At 37.5% G+C, this 25,853-nt stretch overlaps 1 protein-coding gene across 5 annotated transcripts in view; it reads right to left on the bottom strand.

The window, feature by feature from the left end:
• RASSF8 (Ras association domain family member 8) overlaps positions 1-25,853 on the bottom strand; it is a 130,995-nt gene that overhangs the window by 6,740 nt on the left and 98,402 nt on the right. For 4 of the 5 annotated variants that reach the window (XM_067008929.1, XM_059081195.2, XM_067008926.1 and 1 more), the window contains 2 exons: positions 11,223-11,428; positions 504-1,393 (listed from right to left, as the gene is read on the bottom strand). In XM_067008929.1, coding sequence (XP_066865030.1) covers positions 504-1,393; positions 11,223-11,325 — 993 coding nt within the window. In that variant the 5' untranslated portion in view covers positions 11,326-11,428. Of the gene's footprint in view, positions 1-503; positions 1,394-11,222; positions 11,429-20,414; positions 20,450-25,853 lie in introns of all 5 variants that reach the window. The other variant, XM_067008927.1, reaches the window with a different exon arrangement.

Genomic DNA, 25,853 nt, shown 5'->3' with positions numbered 1-25,853 from the left:
AGTGTCCATTCCAGCTCTGAGATTCTCATCTCCTGTATCCGATTACCTAATGCCACAGTAAGAAAGCTTCTTCTGTGGAAAAGGATCTGTGTGGCTTCAGCTCTCATCTTTGTTTTGGCCTCATATCTTAGCTTTGTCATAAGTCGCAGAAATTCTAAGAAAATGATAAACCGAAGTAAGTTTCTAACTTTCAATGTAAGAGAAAATGAACAATCAGTAAAGAAGATGCCAAAATACATTTAATTCTTTTTTCTCTATATATATTTCCAGTCAACTTTCTGTGTTTTATTGAACGTTTTCTATTTTCAGATTCTTTTCCATGACCAGTGATGAAAATAAAGGCATTATCATTTTGGAAAATCAAGAGCAAACCTACAGTGATTTGGAGAAATACAGAGTTTAGGAGGCTTCCACGAGGAAAGAAAAAGAGGAGTTCAGTTTTTTAGATTCCAAATATTAAATTCTTTTAAATAGATGAAACATTCTCATACAAGTGTTCTTACCTGTAATCGTTTGGTGGCTTGTCCAAGAGATCTTTCCACAGCTTTAATACCATTTTCCAGCCTCAGACTCTGCTGGCCTTGAATGTCAATTTCCCCTCTGACCTTACCGATCTTTCCTTTAACCTCTTCTTCATTGACCTGTGCCTCTTGAACTTCCCGTTGCAATTTTTCTGCTTCAAGACCACTTTCCATAGTTTGGATTTGACCCAAATAGTCCTTCAATTTGCTCTCGCATTCTGTTATTTTCTGTCTTATTTCTTGAAGTTGATCTTTCAGCTGTTTTTCATTTTCCTGTTCAATCTGTAATTCATTTTCCCAAAATTCTTCCTCTTCAATTTCTACATCGTTTCTTTTGATCTTTTGCTCCAGGCGGACAATTTCTTCTTCAAGGTTAGAATTATATTTTTGCTCCCAAAATCGTATTTCTATTTCATTTGATTCTAGCTCTTTCTCAATGGATTGAAGCTTTTCTGTCTGCAAACGGATCAGCTTCTTTAACTCATCTGCTGTTGTTTTGCAGTTATTCAGCACCTTTTGCTTAAATTCAGTTTCTTTACCTTTTCCAAAAATGTCCATTAACCCTTTGGCACCTCCTGTAAATGTTAATGATTTCCTTTTAGGCTCTCTCCTTTTGATTGCTTTGTCAATCTGAGGCCTCAGTTTAGCTAAGGGGGGCAAACTCTGCCTGCATAAAGTTCTTTCAGGAACTCGAGCCACGCCATCCGACGTGGGCCGCTCACTGAGAGACGGTCCCGTTCGACGTAAAATCAGCTGTACGTCACTAGCGTACTGCCCCCATTTGTTTAAGGATATGATAGGATTTTCATGAGGTGCTAAGTGTCTTTCAGTATCTCTCCATTTTTCTATAAGGGTGTACCTTCCAGTTCGACCTAGATAAAAAAAAAGATAAGAATAAATTGTCAAAAGGGGATACGCAACAGCTAAAATAATGCCTCCAGACATAGGACACAATTTGATAACTGTGTCTTCTTAATTAGCATCGAAGTCCAGCCCATGATGTCTTTAAAACTTTCACTTGAGGATACTGAACTCCGTAAGATACGTAACACATAAAACTATGGGATGTGAACTGCATACACTCTTCAGACTCGCTGAGAAACTCATCTTTACACTTTAAACCTCGCTGGGACTCTTAAGCTACCCTCTTGTCAAATGCCTGACTGCCCAGACCTTGTTTGCAGCAAGACCTCCAGCTGAAACTAAGGAGGGCACTAGAGTGTCCTGTTGGAAGCCAGGAGGGCCTGGTCCCAGGAACCAGGCAGGACTTCAGAACTTGAGCAAACTTCCACTTGAGGAATCCCTCTGATTTCTTTGCACATCAGGACTTGGGAAGGCTGGAGCCCCTGTCCCTCCTCCTGAAAGGAGACATGGAGCCAGAGGAGGACCTGCTACTCAGCTCCAGGTGCTGGGTAGGCCTTTCCTTGCCCATACCGTATTGCATACCTGTGGCAAATAAAAAAAATCACCTCAGTGAAAACAACCGTCAAAACAGTCTCATGTAAAGAGTGGGGCCTGAAGAGAAGTCGTGTTCAGTTTTGATAAGTAATAGCTTCAAAGAGTCTTTTAAAAAACATTAAAAAGGCAAAAATGATATTATTAAAAAAGAAAAGTAGAATAAAGTTACATTTATGTTAAAAATATACTGAATCTAACAGTAATTATGGAAGATAAAGATTCAGAAGACAATATAATGTCATCAGCTTGAATACACTTCCTAAATATTTCCATTTAAGGTGTGTGGGTCAGATGGAAAATATTAATTTTGTTAAGAGTGTCCATTAGACATCTGAAACTAATGTAAGGTTATATATCAATTACATCTCAATTTTTAAAGAGTGTCCGTTAGTAGTTAATATTATTACAAAGAACAAAACTCACCCTGCCATCTAGCAATTATCATATTGGCATATACGGCTACTGAATTGTCTTCCCTGTCTTCTTTTTTAATTTCACGAGCTTCTGAACCAACAGGAGTATTTACTCAATTACTGGGCCAATAAATGGAAATCTGGATATGTACTATGAACACCCACATGTGCTATTCAAAAGCAGCAGATGAAGAGTGATGCTGCTCTAAGCATATGTGTATGTTTGTCTTTAAGGAAACCTGAATCTTGGGTGCAGCTGAAAAGTTGAAGCTTTGAAAGCAAACAGACTAGAGTTTTAAGCTCGGGTAAATTACTTGCTGGATAAGTAGCCTAACTTCACGTCTAAAGTGGGGAGAGTGGCAGTACCTCATAGGTTCTGAGAGTCAGAATCAGGGCTAATAAGCACCTGCCATACTGCCTGGCCCGTAGCAGGTTTTCGATACATGGCAGCCGTCATTAATTGAACACATTGTTATTCACACGACAAAAGGGCTGACCAGAGACCTCCTTTAAATAGTGATGGGACGCGACAACAAGCTGACTAAAAGAATCCTTAATCAACTTGCAGCAACTCCTGGCTATGTAAAGCTGGACAGAGCGGAAAGAAAGAATAAGGGCTCTCTGGAGTCAGAAGGCCTGTTTTCAGATCTGGCTCTGCCATATATTTATGTGATTTGCACAAATTATTAAATTTCCTTCAGCTCTGGTTTCTTCACCTATAGAGTGAGACTTGTATTTTCTTACCTGACAATGTTGTAAGAGTTAAGTGAGATATAAAATATAAAACTGTTTTATAACATTGAAAAGTGCTATACAATTATTAGTTGTTGCTACTATCAAAATAGCTGGGCAAACAAGGGGAATGCAAAGCCTTATTAGCACACTGGATTTGGCTTCTTGGAATAAAAAAAAATGTTTCTAAAGATTTTCAAGTTAAAAATTACTGTAATTATACTAAGAAAAACCACCCAACAAATCTTCAAGGTTAAACTTGTTCCAGATGTACACACTGCTTCAAAGATCACAGCACTTTGTGTTCCTGGCTCTGCCGTCTATCAGCTACTTTTAGGATCTCACTCCTGCTATCTGGACCCTGTGTCCTCATCAGTAAATATGAAGGGTTGGACTAGACCAGTAGAACCCTCTCTAATCCTACCAGGCCATGAAGCATCTTTAAAGAGAAAACTGAATCATTACATTATATGAGTGAAATCAAAAATTTTAAGGACTCTAATTTAGTCATAATTAAATATAAAGCTGATTTTCCCAACGCTTAATGGTACTGCTACTCTATGAGAATGTCTTGGTTGATTATTTAGGATTGCTTTTACTCTTAGCGTTTCCTTTTTGTTAAATAATGCATATTTAGTGCAATAAGGCAAAAAAATAATCCATCCAGCAATATAAAAAAGCTTTTTTAAAAAGTAAATGAATTAATACTTTGATTTTATTACAGAAATTGGGTTTTAGAAACATAGCTTATGTAAGAGTTAAATTCCACAATCACTGGAATTTGAATGCCTATACTTGGCAAGGCCCTACAGAACGTGAATACTTCATTTAGACAGATTCCAATTCCTCCTGCAAAACTCCTTTTATTGCAGTTTATTAAGTGGATACATTTAGTTCTACCTTGCATACTATCTTTTTTTTTTTTTTTTTTGCGGTACGCGGGCCTCTCACTGTTGTGGCCTCTTCCGTTGTGGAGCACAGGCTTTGGACGCATAGGCTCAGCGGCCATGGCTCACGGGCCCAGCCGCTCCGCGGCACGTGGGATCCTCCCGGACCGGGGCACGAACCCGCGTCCCCTGCATCGACAGGCGGACTCTCAACCACTGCGCCACCAGGGAAGCCCTTGCATACTATCTTGATGTAGCCCTAAGACTAATAAAAAGGAACATCTATCTATCTATCTATCTATCTATGGCATTTGTAGTTTAAACTGTTTTGGCTACCTAGGCCTGTATGCCACAATTTGTAATGATAAATAAAATACTGACTATACTTCTGAACAGCTGAAGCAATTGAGTATAATCCCAAGAATCATTAATTTCATATAATGAGGAATATAGTGCATCAGTGGAATCTCACTGGACGAATGATATAAATGTACAATAGATAGCTAGTGGGAAGCAGCCACATAGCACAGGGAGATCAGCTTGGTGCTTTGTGACCACCTAGAGGGGTGGGATAGGGAGGATGGGAGGGAGATGCAAGAGGGAGGAGATATGGGGATATATGTATACATATAGCTGATTCACTTTGTTTATAAAGCAGAAACAAGCACACCATTGTAAAGCAATTATACTCTAATAAAGACGTTAAAAAAATTTTTTAAAAAAGGAGATAACAGACTACTGTCACCTAACTTAAAGTGGAATATTTGACTGTGAAGTAATACAAAGTTTTAGAAATATACACCAAAACTCGAATACTCAAATATGAATCACCCAGAAACATTATGCTCTTATTTCAACCATTTAAAAAACTGTAACCACTTTTTTTTTTTACAATTTTAGGAAATTTCTCCTTAGAGCCAAAAAAAATCATCATTTAAAAGTGTCACTTCTTGTTATGTATTCAACAAATATAGAATGAACAAACATTTGTCAGAAAGAGTGTCAGGCCCTGGGAATATATTCTATTAAACAACCTGATCATGAATGCTCTTCAGAAATTTTAGTTTTAACTGACATTTGATCGTTTCTTCAGTATGAAATCCTCCTTACCCCAAAGATGAACCCTCTACGTTCTTCAAAAGGACATGACAGAGAGCTGGCATTAACCTCTCACGAATTTAATGCTAACATATCGCCCTGTTTCTGGACATATTGTAAGTAATGCCAGTTAACACCTGACTTATTCTTTATCTATGGTATATAAACTATCCTACCCCACTCAGTTTTTCTGAAAATAGATACTTTTCTCCTTGAGCTACAAACATTTTGGAATCTTATGCAGAATCTAGTGAACAAAACTAATTCATTCCATAATGACTTAGAATTCTTACAATAAACACTGCTCTCTGTAACAGAACTTACATTGTAACATTTTATAGTCTGTTAAATGCTTTTGATGCTTTTATATATATATATATATATATATTTTAAAGCAATTTCCCAAAGATGTACAACTATTCTGAAAATTTGTCAATGAACTTTCTGTTTGTCCTGTGTGTAGCTATTAAGATAACTTCTACCACAGAGTATTTATCTTATGATGACAGTGGTACAAGAATATCTTTGAGTATAACCTGTCAGCTAGCCGTGCATTTAACCCATAGTTAAGATCATTCACAGTATATTTTCCCAGTGAGTTGATGAGACTATCATGTAATCACAGAATTACTGCATATTAATTTAGGACTTACTTAGGATTTTATTATAAATATACTATGACTAAAAATAATGAAAACATGTATTGATTTCATAATGATTAACATTTAATATGCCCACTCTTTGCTAGGCTTTGTGCTGGTTACTTTACATAAATACTATTAACCAAAATAATAGCTAACACATCATTATAAACCACTAAGGTTTGGGGGATTATTAATGCAGCATAATCTTACCCATCCTGACTGATGCATGTTGTGAATTACATGTGTTCACATTCATTAAAATAATCTTTTATGGATGTGGAAAATATAGAAGATACTTAGAATTATGGATGATACTCAGAATTATGGATGATATACTACACTACTGCTATAAATATCAAAATTGTAAAAGATGACCTTGGCTATAAAAAAGCAGTATATTTTAGTACTAAGGATTTTTAGTTTTTGTTTCAATGTAATCCAGTCGGTGACTATATTTTCTAACAGTTGTCCATTGAGATTACAGGGGATATAAATAACATAGTATAATAGTAGCTAAGAGCAGGGTTCTTGAATCAGACTACTGGTTTGAACCCCAGGACCCTCCTTACCAGCTACGGGCGCTTGGGCATGTTATTTAACATCTCTGTGCCTCTGTTCCATCATCTCTGAAATAGGGATCATAACAGGGCCTTCCTCATAAGACTGCTGTGAGACTGTTAAATGATGTGGAAAATTTAATTCCCAATTCAGTAATGAAAACGGGACTTTAAAACTATGAAGCATTAGAGTGAAATCTTTTTTTAAAAAAGCTCATCTGTAGGTACATAAAAAGCATTGCTTATCGTGTTTACTTCTAGGAAGCAAGGTCATGAGTGCTTCTTTCACCTTCTTTGTGTTTTGCTAAATTTCAAAATGGTCTACAATGGATAGTACTACTTGTAAACAGATACAAAATTAACCAATTTATAAATTTCTAAAATTGATAATTTATGTGAAATTAAGAGTTAAATGTGACAATATAAAATATATTATTTTCTTTATCTTCTAAAGGATCATATAATCTTAGAGATGAATGGGACATCACCAAGTTCAGTCTGTCATTCACAGAAACTTTAAAAATTCATTCATTTATTCACAAGTAGGTAATGAGTATCTACTACATGCTAGACATGGTTTTAAGCTATGAGAATAAGCAATAACAAAAGAGGGGCAGGCAATACACAACACACAAAGGAAAGAATGTATGTCTGCTGTCCATTAACCAACAGCTTTAAGGTCAGATATGCTAAACATTCAGAACTGTTTGGATTATAGGAAGGTAGCATAGTGCCATCCTGTCTGTAGTCAAACATATTGAAAATTCTAAAGTAAAATATATCAATTTCCTACCAAATGGAATAAATATAGATTAAAAGCAGCCTCAGCCTCACATCAAATCAGATCAGTTTTTAGTACTAAATGAGTTCAAGCCATGCCAGGTATGACTAACAAATTAAGTATGATAAACTTTAGGCTTTCAAAATTTTTTAGGTTTCATAAATGTGGATAATGGATTGTGGCCTATATGTAATATGTCGCAGGGGCGGGGGGGGCACAATAGAGAAAAATAGAGTATGGCAGATGGGGAGTATGTGTGCGTGTGTGCATGGACAGGCGGTCAGGGAGCAGTGAGCCAAGGGAGTGAATCTGGAAGAGCGCTGGGCGCACGGTATTCTCAGCAGACAGAAAAACACGTGCAAAGACTAAGGCGGAACTGTCTCTGACACGTTTAAGAGGAAGCAATCAAAAGTGAGTGGGAGGTGGGCTTCCCTGGTGGCGCAGTGGTTGAGAGTCCGCCTGCCGATGCAGAGGACGCGGGTTCGTGCCCCGGTCCGGGAGGATCCCACGTGCCACGGAGCGGCTGGGCCCGTGAGCCATGGCCACTGAGCCTGCGCGTCCGTAGCCTGTGCTCCGCAACGGGAGGGGCCACAGCAGTGAGAGGCCCACGTACAGAAAAAAAAAAAAAAAAAAAAAAAAAAATTCATTTCCTCACTTACACTAGCCACACTTCAAGTGGGTAATAGCTTCATGTGGCTACTGTATTGGACGGCACAGATACAGAACATTACCATTCTTGCAGAAAGTTCTATGGGGAAGCACTGTTCTAGAAACTATGTTTTGTAGAGTATCTACTACTTTAGGAAAAGCAATGGTAAAAGAAAGATAAATAAGTAGGACCCCTACTTTGAAGAGACTTCCAGAGAAGAGAAAGAAATATTAACAAATAATAAAACCAGAGATCAGCATAAAATGTGTTTGTTTGAAAACTGATTTTGTTGGGGCAAACTCTATGCAACATGGCTTTTTGGAACAATCCACGCCATCTTGGGCCCCAGCCCCAATCAACTTGTTTGTGTTAAATGCTAGCTCTGGCCCCGGCTGAAAAAGATATGGGGCAAAGATCATCAGAAGGGGGAACAGAGACAAATCCTGAATCTTCAGTACTTCAAATGGCACCAGGCAACAAAGCAGCGTGAATCAGAAAACCTTTCCCTCAGTCTCCTTGATTTCTTCCTCCTCTTTTTTTTCCCTCTCTAATCTTTTGTTAGCTGTACTTTAAGTTCTAAGCTACTTGAGGGCAGAAGTACATTCTTTTCATATTTTTCGTTTGTGATTTTGTAAAAGCAAATGCAGTTTCTCAACTTAACTTGAGACAGATGAATTGTTTAAGGCTTGCTGTTTCACATACAGATTTGAGAGGTAGTTTGAATTCTATTTTGAAATAATGGCATTTCTGGGACAGTTTATGGGAAAAACAAGGTCGAATATTTAAAACTGGGAAAGTTCCAGAAAGCCCAGGGTGTACAGTATCCAAACAGTGCGTTCCTGCTGGGAAGTTTAACCACTTCGTGCCAACTGAGTGTGTCAATCATCGTTTCACGTTTAGTTACTGCCTCTCATGATTTGGGCATATGTTCTATTTCTACCACCTAAATATAACCTGTCAAGGTAGTCAAAGATCAGAAGAGAAAGGATTTCCTTCTATACTAGTAACTAACATTCAAAATCTTTTATCAAATTATGTTCTGTCTTTAGCTCTTTTCTAACTTGATTTGAGTGATTAGTACCACTGAGTCAGAAAATGTTAGCTGTCATATATATTTGCAGACTGCCCATACGTATACATGTTTTTATATCATGATGGTTTCCTGAAAGCGATTTTAGCTCCCCAGAAAAACTCAGTAATCCCTAATCATATATATAGTGCTTCCCCCATGGGCAAATATGTGGACTTTAACTTAAGAAGCTATATTCTATATGTTGCGTCACTATAAATTTTTTAGAAACATCTGCAGTTTTGCTCAGTCAGTCCATATGCTGCTATTAGTGTAACTAAACCTTTTACTGTGTGAAGCCAGAGATTCTGCAGGTGTTTGTTACAGCAGCAATTTCCCTAATTAATAAACCCTCTATTATTTCTTACAGTATAAATGAGGTCAAAATACTATAACATTTTCATTTAGTGTTTAGACTCGGAATACCAAATAACTTTCGTGACAATGGAGATAGATATTTAAGTGTGTATTAGAAGCATACTGAATCTGAGGCTGAGAAAATTTTATGGCACAACAGAAGGATCAATAGCACTCGCTGGTTGCCAGTTGAATCATCTCTCAGGTGAATTTTGAATTTAATGAAGTATTTATGATTCAGCAAGAGAGCTGTTTAGCCAGGTTTGGAGAAATATCGTAAAGCATCTGTACTCAAGTTGTCAACTTTTCAAAGTAGTTCTGGACTGAGTTACTGAGAAAGCAAATATGGGGCGGGGGGAGTAGGTTCAGTTAAAGCTTCTTTTTATCAATAGCTTGGCCACAAAGTCCAAATGGATAAACACACACCTGGTACATCCGGACAGTTTCTCCTTGAAATTCTGTGTAGAGAACATGGGTACCATATGGACAGATGCAGCTTACTGCACTCTTCAACCACCTTGACTTTTCTAAAAACGACTCATTTTTTTAACCACTGTCCATGGCTTGATTCTCACATGTAACAAAGAAACTTAGATTTGACACTTGCTAATTTTAGTTTTCACTAAGCAGATAAAACCCAACAATGCTTAATATTTTAATTCAAATAAATTATGTGAGGCTTTCAAAAGGGGCAATGACTAAATAAGTTGGTTGCAAAGAATATGAAATAAAATTAAGTGCCTTAATTTCCTCCTCTTTGATCATTAAACTGAAGTCCACAAATATAATACTAGGGCCAAATGCAAGAAAACTTCATGGGATGTGAAAGCCTAGGATTCTCAGCATTGTTTTAATATATGAGTGTGATATATAGTATTTCAGGAAAAATCAAAAGATGTTAGTGTTAAAACAAAGCCTCTGTCTTTGTATAGGGTTATTGCCAACTTCAAACAGTGCACTTGCCACAATGCAGGGGCACAGCCACCTCTACAAAATGCTAGGGTGCCATCGTGACAGTGACTTGTCTCCATCCTGAGCTCACCTGACACGCTTCCAATATAAACTAGCACTGTATAAAATCAAACTTTTGATAAGGAGCTCAAAGACAAAGAGGCACTGAGCACCTAGCATGGTGAACACACAGTTTCCTTCTCAATACAGTTGACCCTTGAACAACGTAGGTGTTAGGGGCGTGAACTCTCCACACAGTTGAAAATCTGCACATAACTTAGAATCAGCTGGCCTTCTCTATCTGCAGTTCCTCATGGATTCAACTAACCTTGAATCGTGCAGTACTGTAGGATTTACTATTGGGAAAAAAGCCCCATATAAGTGGACCCTCGCAGTTAAAACTTGTGTTGTTCAAGGGTCAACTCCACATGTTTGCTAAGTGATGGATTTAAGATGCAAACACAAACTTTAGCCCACATTACTGGCTTTACTGGTGTAGGTGTTTATGCCCTCATCATGTTCCAAATGGAATTATGGCAACTAAAAAACATGCATAAAATATCATAAAGATAAACTGAGAGTAAATAAGAAGAAAAGTTGCAATGGGATAAGTGAGTAAGATGGAGCCAGTAAGCATGGATTTGACTACTTCATCTTCACTGTGTAAGATCTGAAAGGTACACATTATCTTTCTAATGAAGAACCATGTCATTTAATTTGTTGCAAATTTCTTTTCTGAAAGTATTCAGAATACAAAATCAGATTTTTGCCTAATGAAGAGTCTGGGAACTTGAAATCTATGTTTTGGCTCAAGAAAACATTTTTAGCTCCAGAAATCAGTGTTTAGGATAAACAACAGGTGAGGAGAAGACAGTGCAGACTCGACTCAAGATCAGTAAAATCTCGGTGAGGCAGAGAACAAGTATCTCCACAGACTGACCTAAGCTGGAGGCAGGGGACAGTAATAAGGAAAAGTGTGCCTGAGAGATGTATTATGGAACCAAATGAACAAAAACCACAGGACATCTATATTTAAAACAAACAAAAACAACAGGAAGCATAAGCATAAACCACTTTATCTCAGACACCCCGAGAGTTCACTTACCTATCGCTTGAGCTAAGGCTATGACAACTTCCTGGCAGGTTGTGACTTCGGTGACCCCACAAACAATCCTCTGAACTCCGTCCACCCATACTTTAAGTTCCATGGTGCCCCAGCCAGTCACCCAAGGGCCCTGAGACTGGTCATCAAGGCGTCAGGTCATGTCTCTGGCCACGAAAACACGGAAAAGGCAGAGTCTGTGTAGTCAGCTGAAAAGAGGAAAAAACATTTTTAATAAAACAAATCTTACCAAAACAAATTTTAATATATCATAGTCCTACGACCATTAATGACCATGGGCTTACTTATTCACAGGACTGAATTTAGCAGTGTGAATACAGCACGGCTAGCTCTCACGACACCTCATGGGACTATGTCCACAATGAGAATATTAATCATAAAGTCTCTCTCCACTGACCAAAGAAACCTTATTTACTTGACCAAGCCCTATTGCTCAACATGCAAACTATCTTTTTAAAAAAAATTACTTCATTAGGATAATTTCTGAGGTTAAAAAAAAGAAAAAAAAAAGTTTTTTGGTCATTTTAGGAATGCTAATTAGTGTAACTAAACCTTTTACTGTGTGAAGCCAGAGATTCTGCAGGTGCTTGTTACAGCAGCAATTTCCCTAATTAATAAACCCTCTATTATTTTTTACAATATAAATGAGGTCAAAATACTATAACATTTTCATTTAGTGTTTAGACTCGGAATACCAATAATTTTCGTGACAATGGAGATAGATATTTAAGTGTGTATTAGCATTGACATTGTCTCTCCATTGACCAAAGAAACCTTATTTACTTGACCAAGCCCTATTGCTCAACATGCAAACTATCTTTTAAAAAAAATTACTTCATTAGGATAATTTCTGAGGTTAAAAAAAAGAAAAAAAAAGTTTTTTGGTCATTTTAGGAATCACAAATAATTGAACCAGTTTCCGCAGCCTTGCCAGCATCTGTTTGCTCCCTGTGTCCATTGCCTCGCTCTCTTGGCCAAGGGACCGAGAGTATTGTCTACACCACTGAAACTCCAACACCAAGTGCAGCATAAGGCATTAGGTGTGCAGAAAATATTAGCTGAAGGATATTAATTCCTTCGTTGGCTGACAACTTCCCCATTTATGAACTGCTTGTCCTCTAACGCATTTATTTAACTGGAGTTTGATAACTCTCTTAAACTTTTTTTGGTAAAACTTCTTTATTGGAGTATAATTGCTTTACAATGGTGTGTTAGTTTCTGCTATATAACAGAGTGAATCAGTTAAACATATACATATGTCTCCATATACCTTCCCTCTTGCGTCTCCGTCCCTCTCACCTTCCCTATCCCACCCCTCTAGGTGGTCACAAAGCACGGAGCTGATCTCCCTGTGCTTTGTGGCTGCTTCCCACTAGCTATCTAATTTACGTTTGGTAGTGTATATATGTCCATGCCCCTCTCTCACTTTGTCACAGCTTACCCTTCCCCCTCCCCATATCCTCAAGTCCATGCTCTAGGAGGTCTGTGTCTTTATTCACGTCTTGCCCCTAGGTTCTTCATGACCATTTTTTTTTTTTTTTAGATACCATATATATGTGTTAGCATATAGTATTTGTTTTTCTCTTTCTGACTTACTTCACTCTGTATGACAGACTCTAGGTCCATCCACCTCACTACAAATAACTCAATTTTGTTTCTTTTTATGGTTGAGTAATATTCCATTGTATATATGTGCCATATCTTCTTTATCCATTCTTCTGTTGATGGACACTTAGGTTGCTTCTGTGTCCTGGCTATTGTAAATAGAGCTGCAATGAACATTTTGGTACATGACTTTTTGAATTATGGTTTTCTCAGGGTATATGCCCAGTAATAGGATTGCTGGGCTGTATGGTAGTTCTATTTTTAGTTTTTTAAGGAACCTCCATACGGTTCTCCATAGTGGCTATATCAATTTACATTCCCACCAACAGTGCAAAAGGGTTCTGTTTTCTCCACACCCCCTTCAGCATTTATTGTTTGTAGATTTTTTGATGATGGCCATTCGGACCAGTGTGAGATTATATCTCATTGTAGTTTTGATTTGCATTCCTCTAATGATTAATGATATTGAACATTCTTTCATGTATCTGTAGGCAATCTGTATATCTTCTTTGGAGAAATGTCTATTTAGGTCTTCTGCCCATTTTTGGATTGGGTTCTTTGTTCTTTTGATATTGAGCTGCTTGTAAATTTTGGAGATAAATCCTTTGTCAGTTGCTTCCTTTGCAAATATTTTCTCCCATTCTGAGGGTTACCATTTTGTCTTGTTTATGGTTTCCTTTGCTGTAGAAAAGCTTTTAAGTTTCATTAGGTCCCATTTGTTTACTTTTGTTTTATTTCCATTTCTCTAGAAGATGGGTCAAAAAGGATCTTGCTGTGATTTATGTCGTATAGTGTTCTGCCTATGTTTTCCTCTAAGAGTTTGATAGTGTCTGGCCTTACATTTAGGTCTTTAATCCATTTTGAGTTTATTTTTGTGTATGGTGTTAGGAAGTGTTCTAATTTCATTCTTTTACATGTAGCTGTCCAGTTTTTCCAGCATTACTTACTGAAGAGGCTGTCTTTTCTCTACTGTATATTCTTGCCTCCTTTATCAAAGATAAGGTGACCATATGTGCGTGGGTTTATCTCTGGGCTTTCTATCCTGTTCCATTGATCAATATTTCTGTTTGTGTGCCAGTACCATACCGTCTTCATTACTGTAGCTTTGTAGTAGAGTCTGAAGTCAGGGAGCCTGATTCCTCTAGCTCCATTTTTCGTTTTCAAGATTGCTCTGGCTATTCGGGGTCTTTTGTGTTTCCATACAAATTGTGAAATTTTTTGTTCTAGTTCTGTGAAAAATACCAGTGGTAGTTTTATAGGGATTGCATTGAACCTGTAGATTGCTTTGGGTAGTAGAGTCATTTTACAGTGTTGATTCTTCCAATCCAAGAACATGGTATATCTCTCCATCTGTTGGTATCATCTTTAATTTCTTTCATCAGTGTCTTATATAGTTTTCTGCATACAGGTCTTTTGTCTCCTTAGGTAGGTTTATTTCTAGATATTTTATTCTTGTTGTTGCAGTGGTAAATGGGAGTGTTTTCTTAATTTCACTTTCAGATTTTTAATCATTAGTATATAGGAATGCAAGAGATTTCTGTGCATTAATTTTGTATCCTGCTACTTTACCAAATTCATTGATTAGCTCTAGTAGTTTTCTGGGCGCATCTTTAGAATTCTCTATTTTTAGTATCATGTCATCTTCAAACAGTGACAGCTTTACTTCTTTTCCGATTTGGATTCCTTTCATCTCTTTTTCTTCTCTGATTGCTGTGGCTAAAACTTCCAAAACTATGTTGAAAAATAGTGGTGAGAGTGCGCAACCTTGTCCTGTTCTTGATCTTGTGGAAATAGTTTCAGTTTTTCACCATTGAGGACGACGTTGGCTGTGGGTTTGTCATATATGGGCTTTATTATGTTGATGTAAGTTCCACCTATGCCTACTTTCTGGAAGGTTTTATCATAAATGGGTGTTGAATTTTGCCAAAAGCTTTCTCTGCATCGATTGAGATGATCATATGGTTTTTCTCCTTCAGTTTGTTAATATGGTGTATCACATTGATTGATTTGCGTATATTGAAGAATCCTTGCATTCCTGTGATAAACCCCACTTGATCATGGTGTATGGTCCTATTAATGTGCTGTTGGATTCAGTTTGGTAGTATTTTGTTGAGAATTTTTGCATCTGTGTTCATCAGTGATATTGGCCTGTAGTTTTCTTTCTTTGTGACATCTTTTTCTGGTTTTGGTATCAGGTTGATGGTGGCCTCGTAGAATGAGTGTGGGAGTGTTCTTCCCTCTGCTATATTTTGGAAGAGTTTGAGAAGGATAGGTGTTAACTCTTCTCTAAATGTCTGATAGAATTTGCCTGTGAAGCCATCTTGTCCTGGGCTTTTCTTTGTTGGAATATTTTTAACCACAGTTTCAATTTCAGTGCTTGTGATTCGTCTGTTATTTTCTATTTCTTCCTGGTTCAGTCTGGGAAGGTTGTGCATTTCTAAGAATTTGTCCATTTCTTCCAGGTTGTCCATTTTATTGGACAACAGTACGCGGGCCTCTCACTGTTGTGGCCTCTCCTATTACGGAGCACAGGCTCTGGACGCACAGGCTCAGCGGCCATGGCTCACGGGCCCAGCCGCTCCGTGGCACGTGGGATCCTCCCAGACCAGGGCATGAACCCGTGTTCCCTGAATCGGCAGGCGGACTCTCAACCACTGCGCCACCAGGGAAGCCCAGGATCATCTTTACTGTCATTATTCTGAATTCTTTTTCAGGTAGACTGCCTATTTCCTCTTCATTTGTTACGTCTGGTGTGTTTTTGCCTTGCTCCTTCATCTGCTGTGTGTTTCTCTGTCTTCTCATTCATCTTACTTTATGGTGTCTGGGTCTCCTTTTCGCAGGACGTTCCCGCTGCAGGTTCGTAGTTCCCGTTGTTTTTGGTGTCTGTCCCCGGTGGCTAAGGTTGGTTCAGTGGGTTGGGTAGGCTTCCTGGTGGAGGCGACTAGTGCCTGTGTTCTGCTGGATGAGGCTGGACCTTGTCTTTCTGGTGGGCAGGTCCACATCTGGTGGTGTGTTTTGGGGTGTCTGTGGCCTTATTATGATTTTAGGCAGCCTCTCTGCTAATGGATGGGGTTGTGTTCCTGTCTTGTTTGTTTGGCATAGGGTGTCCAGCACTGCAAATACTCATTCATTTTCTAACTGTCTTCAATTTAAGAGTTATTCTAATAATGTAAACTTTTTTTAAACTTGCTGTGTTTCCCCAGTGTTTAATATTTTGTTTAGCTGCATTATAGGTGAAGCAGAAAATTCTGCATTCTCATATGGTCAAACAATATGCCTTGATTGTTTTCTGTTGATTACAATGTTATTATTAGCCTACTAAAAATCAATTACACACAATTCTTTTTTCTGTGGGTTTTAAAAATCTCAACACTTCCTGTGTTAATAAATCTTTAATCAATCTATGATGTTTGCCCATTGTCCTGTGATCTTCCTATTTCTTTGCTTTTTAAAAAAAAGAATGTTAAAGTTTATGAGAGGTAAGAAACATTGATTTAATTAAAGAAAACATTTAAATTTGTTTAACAGTTTACAATGGCACTGGCATTTCAGGATTAATTGATTATTTAAAAAATATTTTAAAAACAATACAAACTTTTCCTATAAAATAGTATTTTACAAATAGTATCTTAGTCCTTTTACATTCTGGTAAAGGGCCTAAGACAGCTCGAGGGTACCTGGTCACCTGGGTAGATGAGTCAGAACACATGTGAGATGAATGAGAATAATCTTAATTACTTTTTCTAGGGAAGGTACAGAAACACTTTTTGTTGGGATTTCCCTGATGGCCCAGTGGTAAAGAATCTACCTTGCAATGCAGGGGACGCGGGTTCGATCCCTGGTCGGGGAACTAAGATCCTGCATGCTGCAGGGCAACTAAGCCCACGTGCCACAACTACTGAGCCCATGCGCAACTAGAGAGCCTGCATGCTGCAAACTACAGAGCTCACACACTCTGGAACCCACGCGTCACAACTAGAGAGAAGCTCCCAGGCCACAACGAAAGATCCCACGTGCCGCAACTAAGACCCGACGCAGCCAAAAATAAATAAAACCAACAAATAAATAATAAATAAGTCTTAAAAGAAACCTTTTTGTCACGCTGTAATTTCCCAGAGTGCCACTTCAGCTCTCTCTGCTTCCACTGAAGCACCAAGGTGGCTTCGCTAACCCCCTTTATGCCCAGAGGAAGGACCATCTGCCTCCAGCAAGCTGATTCCCAAACTGTGTTCCTCAGTTAGGAAATCTGTAAGATGTTAAATTTCTGGGGAAAAAGGGCTCCAAGGCCGAGGAAATGTAAGAAATCCAGTAAACAAAGTTTAAAAAGTTCCTTTGCTGCTGGACTTCTTTGAGCATTCTATAGGCTGGTGTGCACTCCAAGTGTCAAATAAGAGGTTTATGTGCTACTGTCCCTAATACATTTAGAGAACATTTAAGGAAAGGAAACATAAGAGTTCTGACTTAAAATAAGATTTGTTTCCTTCTCTGCCAGGGACTCTATTTACTAAAAATAGAATATGTATTATTCTTCCTTGGGATAAGTTAAGATGAAAAAATGGTCAAACATTAATATATTGTGGTAAATCAATATATTAAAATTAAATTGTTTCATTAAAAAGAAAAACAGCTGAATTTTTAAAGCTGAATTAAAATTTATTTAATACATAGTCCCTTATGTTTCATTAAAAGATTAAACTTGGACCTTTCAACTTAAAAGCTTTTGCACAGCAAAGGAAACCACTGACAAAACAAAAAGACAACTTACTGAATGGGAGAAAATATTTGCAAATGATATGACATAAAGGATTAATACCCAACATATATAAATAGCTCATACAACTCAACATCAAAAAAACAAACCACCCAATTAAAAAATGGGCAGAAGAACTGAACAGACATTCTTCCAAAGAGGAAATGCAGATGGCCAATAGACCCATGAAAAGATGCTCAACATCACTAATCATCAGGGAAATGCAAATCAAAACCACAGTGAGATATCACCTCACACCTGTCAGAATGGCTATCATCAAAAGGAACACAAGTAACAAATTGTTGGCGAGGACTTGGAGAAAAGGAAACCCTCCTACGCTGTTAGTAGGAATGTAAACTGGTGCAGCTGCTGTGGAAAACAGTATGGAGGTTTCTCAAAAAAACTAAAAATAGAACTACCATATGATCCAGCAATTCCACTTCTGGGTATATATCCAAAAAGACCAAAAACACTAATTTGAAAAGATACACGCACCCCAATATTCATAGCAGCATTATTTACAATAGCCAAGATATGGAAGCAACCTAAGTGTCTATCAGCAGATGAATGGATAAAGAAGATGTGGTATACGTATCCAGTGGACTACTACTCAGTCATAAAAAGTAACGAACTTCTTGCATTTGCAGCAACATGGATGGACTTGGAGGGTATTATGCTAAGTGAAATAAGTCAGAGAAAGACAAATACTATATGATATCACTTATATGTGGAATCTAAAAAATACAATAAACGAGTGAATACAACAAAAAAGAAGGAGACTCACAAATGCAGAGAACAAACTAGTGGTTACCAGTTGGTGGGGGACAATATAGGAACGGGGGAGTGGTCAGTACAAACTACGGAGTGTAAGATAGGCTCAAGGATGTGTTGTACAACACTGGGAATATAGCCAATATTTTGTAATAACTGTGGATGGAAAGTAACCTTTAAAATCGTACAAAAATTTTAATAATTAAAATAAAAAAGTAAACACCATTATTTTTAAAAAGATATTAAACTTGGGAAACCTAACACGAAAGACAGCAGATCTCATCAAAAGTTCTCCCCACCCCCACCAAGAAACCTATATTATTTCAAAGAAATTTATGAGGCTCATTATTAAGTTCCATTAAAGTTTTAGTATACCATCACATTTTTTCCTATCTGCATTATCAACATTTCACCTTGAACGTTTAAATCATTAAGTGAATACAAATGAACATAAAACACATACATCTGTTAAATATTACAGAGTATAGTAATGCTGTGGGAAAACACTGAGAGTCATACTGCTTAGTTAACATAAACTTGCAGGGTATTTATCCTCTTGATCAGAGACTTCCTACCGCGGCTCATCACAGAGAAGATCAGCATCTGCGTTTTTAACACCACTAACAATATCTTTCAAAGTTGAATCCTTAAGGAGGGTAAGAAATGCCTTTATGGATCAGATCAATGAACCACATGGTCCAAAATTTTATTATAGGAGGGTCACTTTTTTTAGAATATGGCTTCTGTCAGGTTTGGGGCTACACTGACAATCATCCCTCCCTTCCCTTATGATCAGGGTTATTCATGAAAGTCATTTGAAGAATATGTCTTCCCAGCAGAAGCCCCTAGTACTCTCTTTTAGAATCTGTGATCCTGTTCTTTCCTTTATACCCTCCGAGTCTGACTCCTAAGCTCCGCTCCCAGCCTCAGAACTAGACTAGAGGGGAGAATGGAAGACCTACACTGTAGGTGCGCGTGGTGGATTGGTCATCATTGGAACTAAGGACTCAGGAAGCAGAAGGGCTTTGGCATCTCAGTTGGAATTTGGAATACATTTTTCCATGGAAACCTACCTATTTTGTAGGTAGAAGTAAGGTTCTACTGCAAGGGTATTTACAGAGTTCAGTTATTGTCATTGTGAGGTTTCTATATTCAAACCACTATTATTTTAATAATTTTTATAATGAAGAACTAGGTTTATACAGTAGCATGTTACTGGGGAACAAGTGTTCTTTTAGCCAAGAATCATTTATTATCTTAAAAGTCTATTGGACCCATGTACTTACAGTCAATTAATCTATGACAAAGGAGGCAAGAATATACAATGGAGAAAAGACAGTCTCTTCAACAAGTGGTGCTGGGAAAGCCAGACAGCTACACGTAAATCAGTGAAATTAGAACATTCCCTCACACCATATACAAAACTAAACTCAAAATGGTTTAAAGACCTAAATATAAGACATGATATCATAAAACTCCTAGAAGAGAACATAAGCAAAATATTCTCTGCAACAAACTGTAGCAGTATTTTCTTAGATCAGTCTCCCAAGGCAAAAGTAAAGCAAAAATAAACAAATAGAACCTAATCAAACTTAAAAGCTTTTGCACAGCAAAGGAAACCATGAACAAAAGAAAAAGACAACCTACAGACTGGGAGAAAACATCTGAAAATGATGCAACCGACAAGGGGTTAATTTCCAAAATGTACAAACAGCTCGTACAACTCAATATGAAAAAAACAAACAACACAATCAAAAATGGGCAGAAGACCTAAATAGCTATTTCTCCAAAGAAAGCATACAGATGGACCACAGGCACAGGAAGAGATGTTCAACACAGCTAATTATTTGAGAAATGCAAGCCAAAACCACAACAGGGTATCGCCTCACACCAGTCAGAATAGCTATCATCAAAAGGTCTATAAATAATAAATGCTGGAGAGGGTGTGGAAAAAAGGGAACCCTCATACACTGTCGGTGCAAATGTAAATTGGTACAGCCACTATGGAAAAGAGTACGAAGGTTCCTTAAAAAACAAAATAGAGTTACCATAAGATCCAGCAATCCCACTTCTGGGTATATATCTGGAGAAAATGAAAACGCTAATTCGAAAAGATACATGCACCCCCATGTCCGCTGCAGCACTATTTACAATAACCAAGACATAGAAACAACCCAAATACCCATCAACAGATGACTGGCTTAAGAAGATATGGTATACATATATACAATGGAATATTACTCAGCCACAAAATAGAACGAAATTGCCATTTGCAGCAACATGGATGGACCTAGAGAACATTAAACTTAGTGGAGGAAGTCAGACAGAGAAAGACAAATACTATATGGTATCACTTATATGTGGAATCTAAAAAATAATACAAATGAGTCTACATACAAAATAGAAACAGACTCACAGACATAGAAACCAAACTTATGGTTACCAAAGGGGAGAGGAAGGGAGGGAGGGACAAGTTAGGAGTATGGGATTAACAGATACAAACTACTGGGAATTCCCTGGCGGTCCAGTGGTTAGGACTCCACGCTTCCACTGCAGGGGGCATGGGTTCGATCCCTGGTCAGGGAACTAAGAGGCCTCATGCCACGTGGTGCGGCCACAGGAAAAATATAAAAAAAGATACAAACTACTATACATAAAATAGATAAGCAATGAGGATTTACTGTATAGAGCAAGGAATTATATTCAGTATCTTATAATAACCTATAATGGAATATAATCTGAAAAAAAATAACTGAATCACTTTGCTTTACACCTTAAACTAACACAATATTGTAAATCAACTACACTTCAATTAAAAAAAAAATGTCTATTGGAATTAAGCACCTGAATTTGTGGAGACATGTTCCCCCAAGACCAGTGCTTTAGTCAAGTAATTTATTCAATCCTCATTATTTGTGGATTCCTTCTTTGTGAATTCACCCACTCACTAAAATTAATTTGTAATCCCCAAATCAATACTTGTGGCACTTTCATGGCCATTCACAGACATGAAAAATTGGAGTGGCCTGACCTATACATTCCCAGCTCAGGTTGGACAAAATCAGTGCTCTGTCTTGCTTCAGCTTCCACGCTGTCAACAAGTGTCTTTCCTCAGTCTATTTAGTGCCGTGCTTTGCATTTTTGTAGTTTTTGTTGGTGACTTCACTGTTAAAACCAGTTCCCAAGTACCGTGCTGAAGTGCCGTCTAGGGTTCCTAAGGGCAAGAAGGCTGTGATGTGACTTAGAGAAAAATAAGCTATGTTCAGGCATGTGTTATAGCGCTGCTGGCTGTGAATTCAATGTTAGTGAATCAACAACATAGATTAAATGAAGTGTCTTTAAATGGAAAAACACATAAGACAATGTGATATATTGATCAGCTGATGAAACTGTTGTGACCAAAGGCTCTTGCAAATGACGAGAATTGACTGTGTATCTCTAAATGGTATAACTTCCTTATGATGGCAATCATCAAGGTCCTGAGCAAATCCCATCATTCCCTGGACACTACACACAAGCATACAGGTGGGTTATTACCAATTTTAACATTTCCTTCATTGTTTGTTTCGCTTAAGATCTCACATTGCATATCAAGGAATTCTTTGGAAAAACAGTATACAGATAAACTGGGTTATAGTAAAATCTTCACATTCAAGCTAGTTACTTTAATTAAGTCAAATATTGATGCTAGCCCCCAGTTCTTTCTGCATCACAGAGAAAGAGATTTGCACAATGAACACGATACATTCTGAATACTTATTAGAACTACTAATAATCAGATACTAAAATTCTCCTTTGTGTAGAAAACTGGTTAAAAAAAAAACAACTACTAAAGGGAGTTTACATTATCTCATTCTAAAACTAATTTGATGTGGGAATTAAATGAAGTTATGTAGAGTAACTGCTACCAACTAAAAAAGTATTAACTTTTTAATGTTTAAATATTACTGATGTAAGGGGAAAAAATGTCTGTGGGTACCTGCTGCCTGCCTGTAGAAATGGGAAAGGAACTGAAGATGAAAAACAACCTGGAGAGCATGACAGGATGGAGCACAATGTGAGAGGAGAAGAGAGAGAGTGAAAACATAGGAAAAAAAGAGGCGATAAGAAACCACAATTTGGCAGAATCAGGTAACAGTTTTTGGAAAAGTGCCTCCAGACGCCAGGCATAGGTTACCTGCCCCTGAACTGCAATGTTCAGGTTATGCATGTTTGACACTCTTGTTCCGTATTTTGGAAACTCAGTCAAACGTAAGTTGCTTTTATCGAGACCATTATTTTGCTATAACGCAGTTCTGCAAATGGTGTCACAGAAATGGGTTGTTACAAAAAGGTACACAACGTCAAAAGCGGTGCTAAGGAAGATGACCTTAGTAATAAAAATAAGAGCCTCCCAAAATGAATTCTTGAGAACAGCAGTCCTGAGAGATGCACCATGGGGAAATAAGGTTCCTCAGTCCAACAATTTTGAGAAACATTTCATAACATGTCATCTCTGGGAGACAATGCACAGCAAGATAAAGGTTCTGATACCCCAGGGTAGAGAAACTGGTCAAACTCTGTTAAACTTACTCAGTGACTTAGCGGGTGGGGAGTGGAAGGGGGCACAAGGCCTATAAAATATATTTTATACTATAGGATGCAAACTTCTAACTTTTAGAAAATTTGCCTATCTGTAAAAATAAGATTTCTACCAGCCCTTTAATGTATTTTGAGGCACTGAGAAGCAGTGATGGGTACGCTGTTTGAAGTTTTACTTGCAGGAACAATATAGAACAAATGAGAATATTTAATAGTTCCCTAGCTTTCTCTTTTGCTTGTACAGAAAGTCTTCATTGCCACGATAAAGCCATCTCTTCTAAAAATGGGTTTTATGTTTTTCTTTTCAGGGACCTGTCTAAATCATACGATTTTTCTTTAATAGTATGTTTTTAGAAGTTCTCAAAGCTAAGCAGTATGTGCATATTAACCATTAAATCCAATAAACCCATGCTCTTTATTACTCTTCATCCTCAGATCACAGCATTCAAACACATGCAACGATCTAACATCTCCCAAATATTACACGTGCGCATGACCACTCCACAACCATGGCGAGGAATTGCGATGAGCACCGACCATCTGCCAAGCACAGCGTATCGTGTCTCATTTATTCCTCACAGCACAGTTCAGTGAGTTAGGTATCACTGGCCTCATTTTAAAGGTGAGAAAAGTGAGTCTCAGAGAGCTTAAATAACTAACTCTCCCAAGGTCAGGAACCTTGTAATTTGGGGGCATATATTCAAAACTGGGGTGAATAAAGAAACTAAAGAATAAGGCAGGCTTCTCCAAAAGGATTCACTGTACCTAAATAAGTGTGCTTAAAATGTCCTAAATTATACTATGAAAACTCATCTATCACCTCCCTGGAAATTATTTCTATTAATAAACAACAATCAGACAGTAGGTATAAACTTACCATTCCAGGAGAAAGAGAAGAGGTAAACCAACTAAATCGTGCTAAGAAACTACAGTTTTAGTTCAGAGAACCTACGATAAATAAATGCTCATGCCAGCAAAATGAGTGTCTCATGGTCAGATTCATTTTTCAGTGCCAACAAATTATTCCTCCAGTTTTGGAAAATTACGTCCATATTTATTTTAGAGGCCTAAATAAAATACGTTTGCATATTTGTGCTAATTTTTAACTCTTGCCTTTAATATTAAGCAAAGCTTCTTAGAGATTTCTGGCATTTTCTTTAAGTTCACACCATTAAAAACTACTTCCTGGAATAAGCCATTTTTTCCAAGGGACCATTGATTTAGTGGAGATAGCATTTACCAAGGTTCAAATCCTGAGTCTATTACTTAAGATGCATAACTTTTCAGGTGGCATGTGTGAGAAATAGAATGCCTTTAAAAAAAATGTACCTAGTGTGGGGCTTGGCTCAAAGTGTAAATTCAATAAAAGTTTGTTCTGTGTATGGAAGTAAAAATTATAACTTTCAAAAATTAGAAATTTCTTTTCCTGAAGGAAAAAATCAATAGAAAAGTGACATTTTGGAAACATTATTTTTATTTTAATAAGAGCACCTGAAAATAAAGACATTTTAGATTATGACACCATGTACCTAAGAGCAGCCAATACTCTCAAAGTTTTTAAACGGAGATTAGAAATGATAATTAGGATTAGCACCCATATTAAAAAATTTCAATTGCAACTGGTATAAGCATGATACAAATCAAGTTAAAGTTATAATATGAAAATATTGATCCTTCTACTAAGAACCATCTTTTAAAAAAAAAACTTTAAAAATAAATATAACTAGTAACTTTAGTTTTTTAATTTAGCATCAAATTTAGTGTTAGACAAGCCATTATTTTCAGTTGAGTTTCTTATTCAAAGCTCATCTCCAGATAGCTTATGGACAATTATATTTTTCTAAATCACATATAATGTTAAACCTATATCTATGATTTTGAAATGGAGACTTCTTCCATACCCAGAGGTGTAAACCAACAGGTCACAGAGCAGTATCAAAAATCTTTTGGGAGTCCAGTACTTTGTCAGGACAGTACTTATTTCTGAACTAACAATCTGAGTAAATTTTGACCTGTCAATTAAAGCTCTGAGCAGAAATACAGGATTTCTATGTAATAATTACAACTTAAGAAAAAGCAAAATCTTTACAGTTACCCATTTTAGAGAATAGAGAGATATATTTCCAGTAACCAAAGCTAATCTCAAAAGCAAGTTCTTATTTGAAATAATTCCTTTTACTAATCTGATACTAACTGACACCACCAAAAAGTCATTTATTCCCTTGTCCCCTCAGAATGGTTACCATTTGTAAAATCATTCTGATACCCCATGGAAATACAAGGACATGTTTATTAGATTGAATTCTTCTTTGAGTTCTGGCTGACAGAACACTGATAAAGGAAGTGTTTTGCTTGGGAATTTAACCTGGAAATTCATACCTTGTAAAGGGTCACAGGAGAACAAGGCAGGGAGAGGCCGGGGAGGGTGGCATGAGACAATGGCCACTCTGTGGGTCTGAAGGGATGTCAAAGAAGTGATGGAAATTAACCAAGACCAACACGTAAAAATGAACAATTCAGCCTAGGTCAGGGCCTCCAAAAGCCCCTAGAGCCCTCAATGTAAGCCAATTCATGATGGTCAAAATCTCTCTAGTGGTAGTAACCCTGAGTCAGCTTTAACTGGAATGCCACCACTCCACACGAATGCTACTAACCATAACACGTGCACTTTTCTTCTTTTTTTCTGCTATTCCAGCCTTGCCGTATTCTTCTTTCTAAGTCACAAGCCTACCAAAATCACTCAAAAATAATTTGGCTCTATGTGGTGAAAGTTCAAAGGAAGCTGTGGATTCCTTACACCTAAAGATGTCAAGGAGGGATGCGCACATGATGGTACTTTCTCCAGACAGATAAAGGTCACTCATTTCATAGAGTTCACTGAAACTAAGTGGATAAGATATCTTTCC

This window comes from Kogia breviceps, chromosome 12, assembly GCF_026419965.1.
Source record: "Kogia breviceps isolate mKogBre1 chromosome 12, mKogBre1 haplotype 1, whole genome shotgun sequence".
Taxonomy (NCBI): Eukaryota; Metazoa; Chordata; class Mammalia; order Artiodactyla; family Physeteridae; genus Kogia; species Kogia breviceps.
Note: the sequence above shows the minus strand (reverse complement) of the source record. Positions and strands in the feature narration are given on the sequence as shown.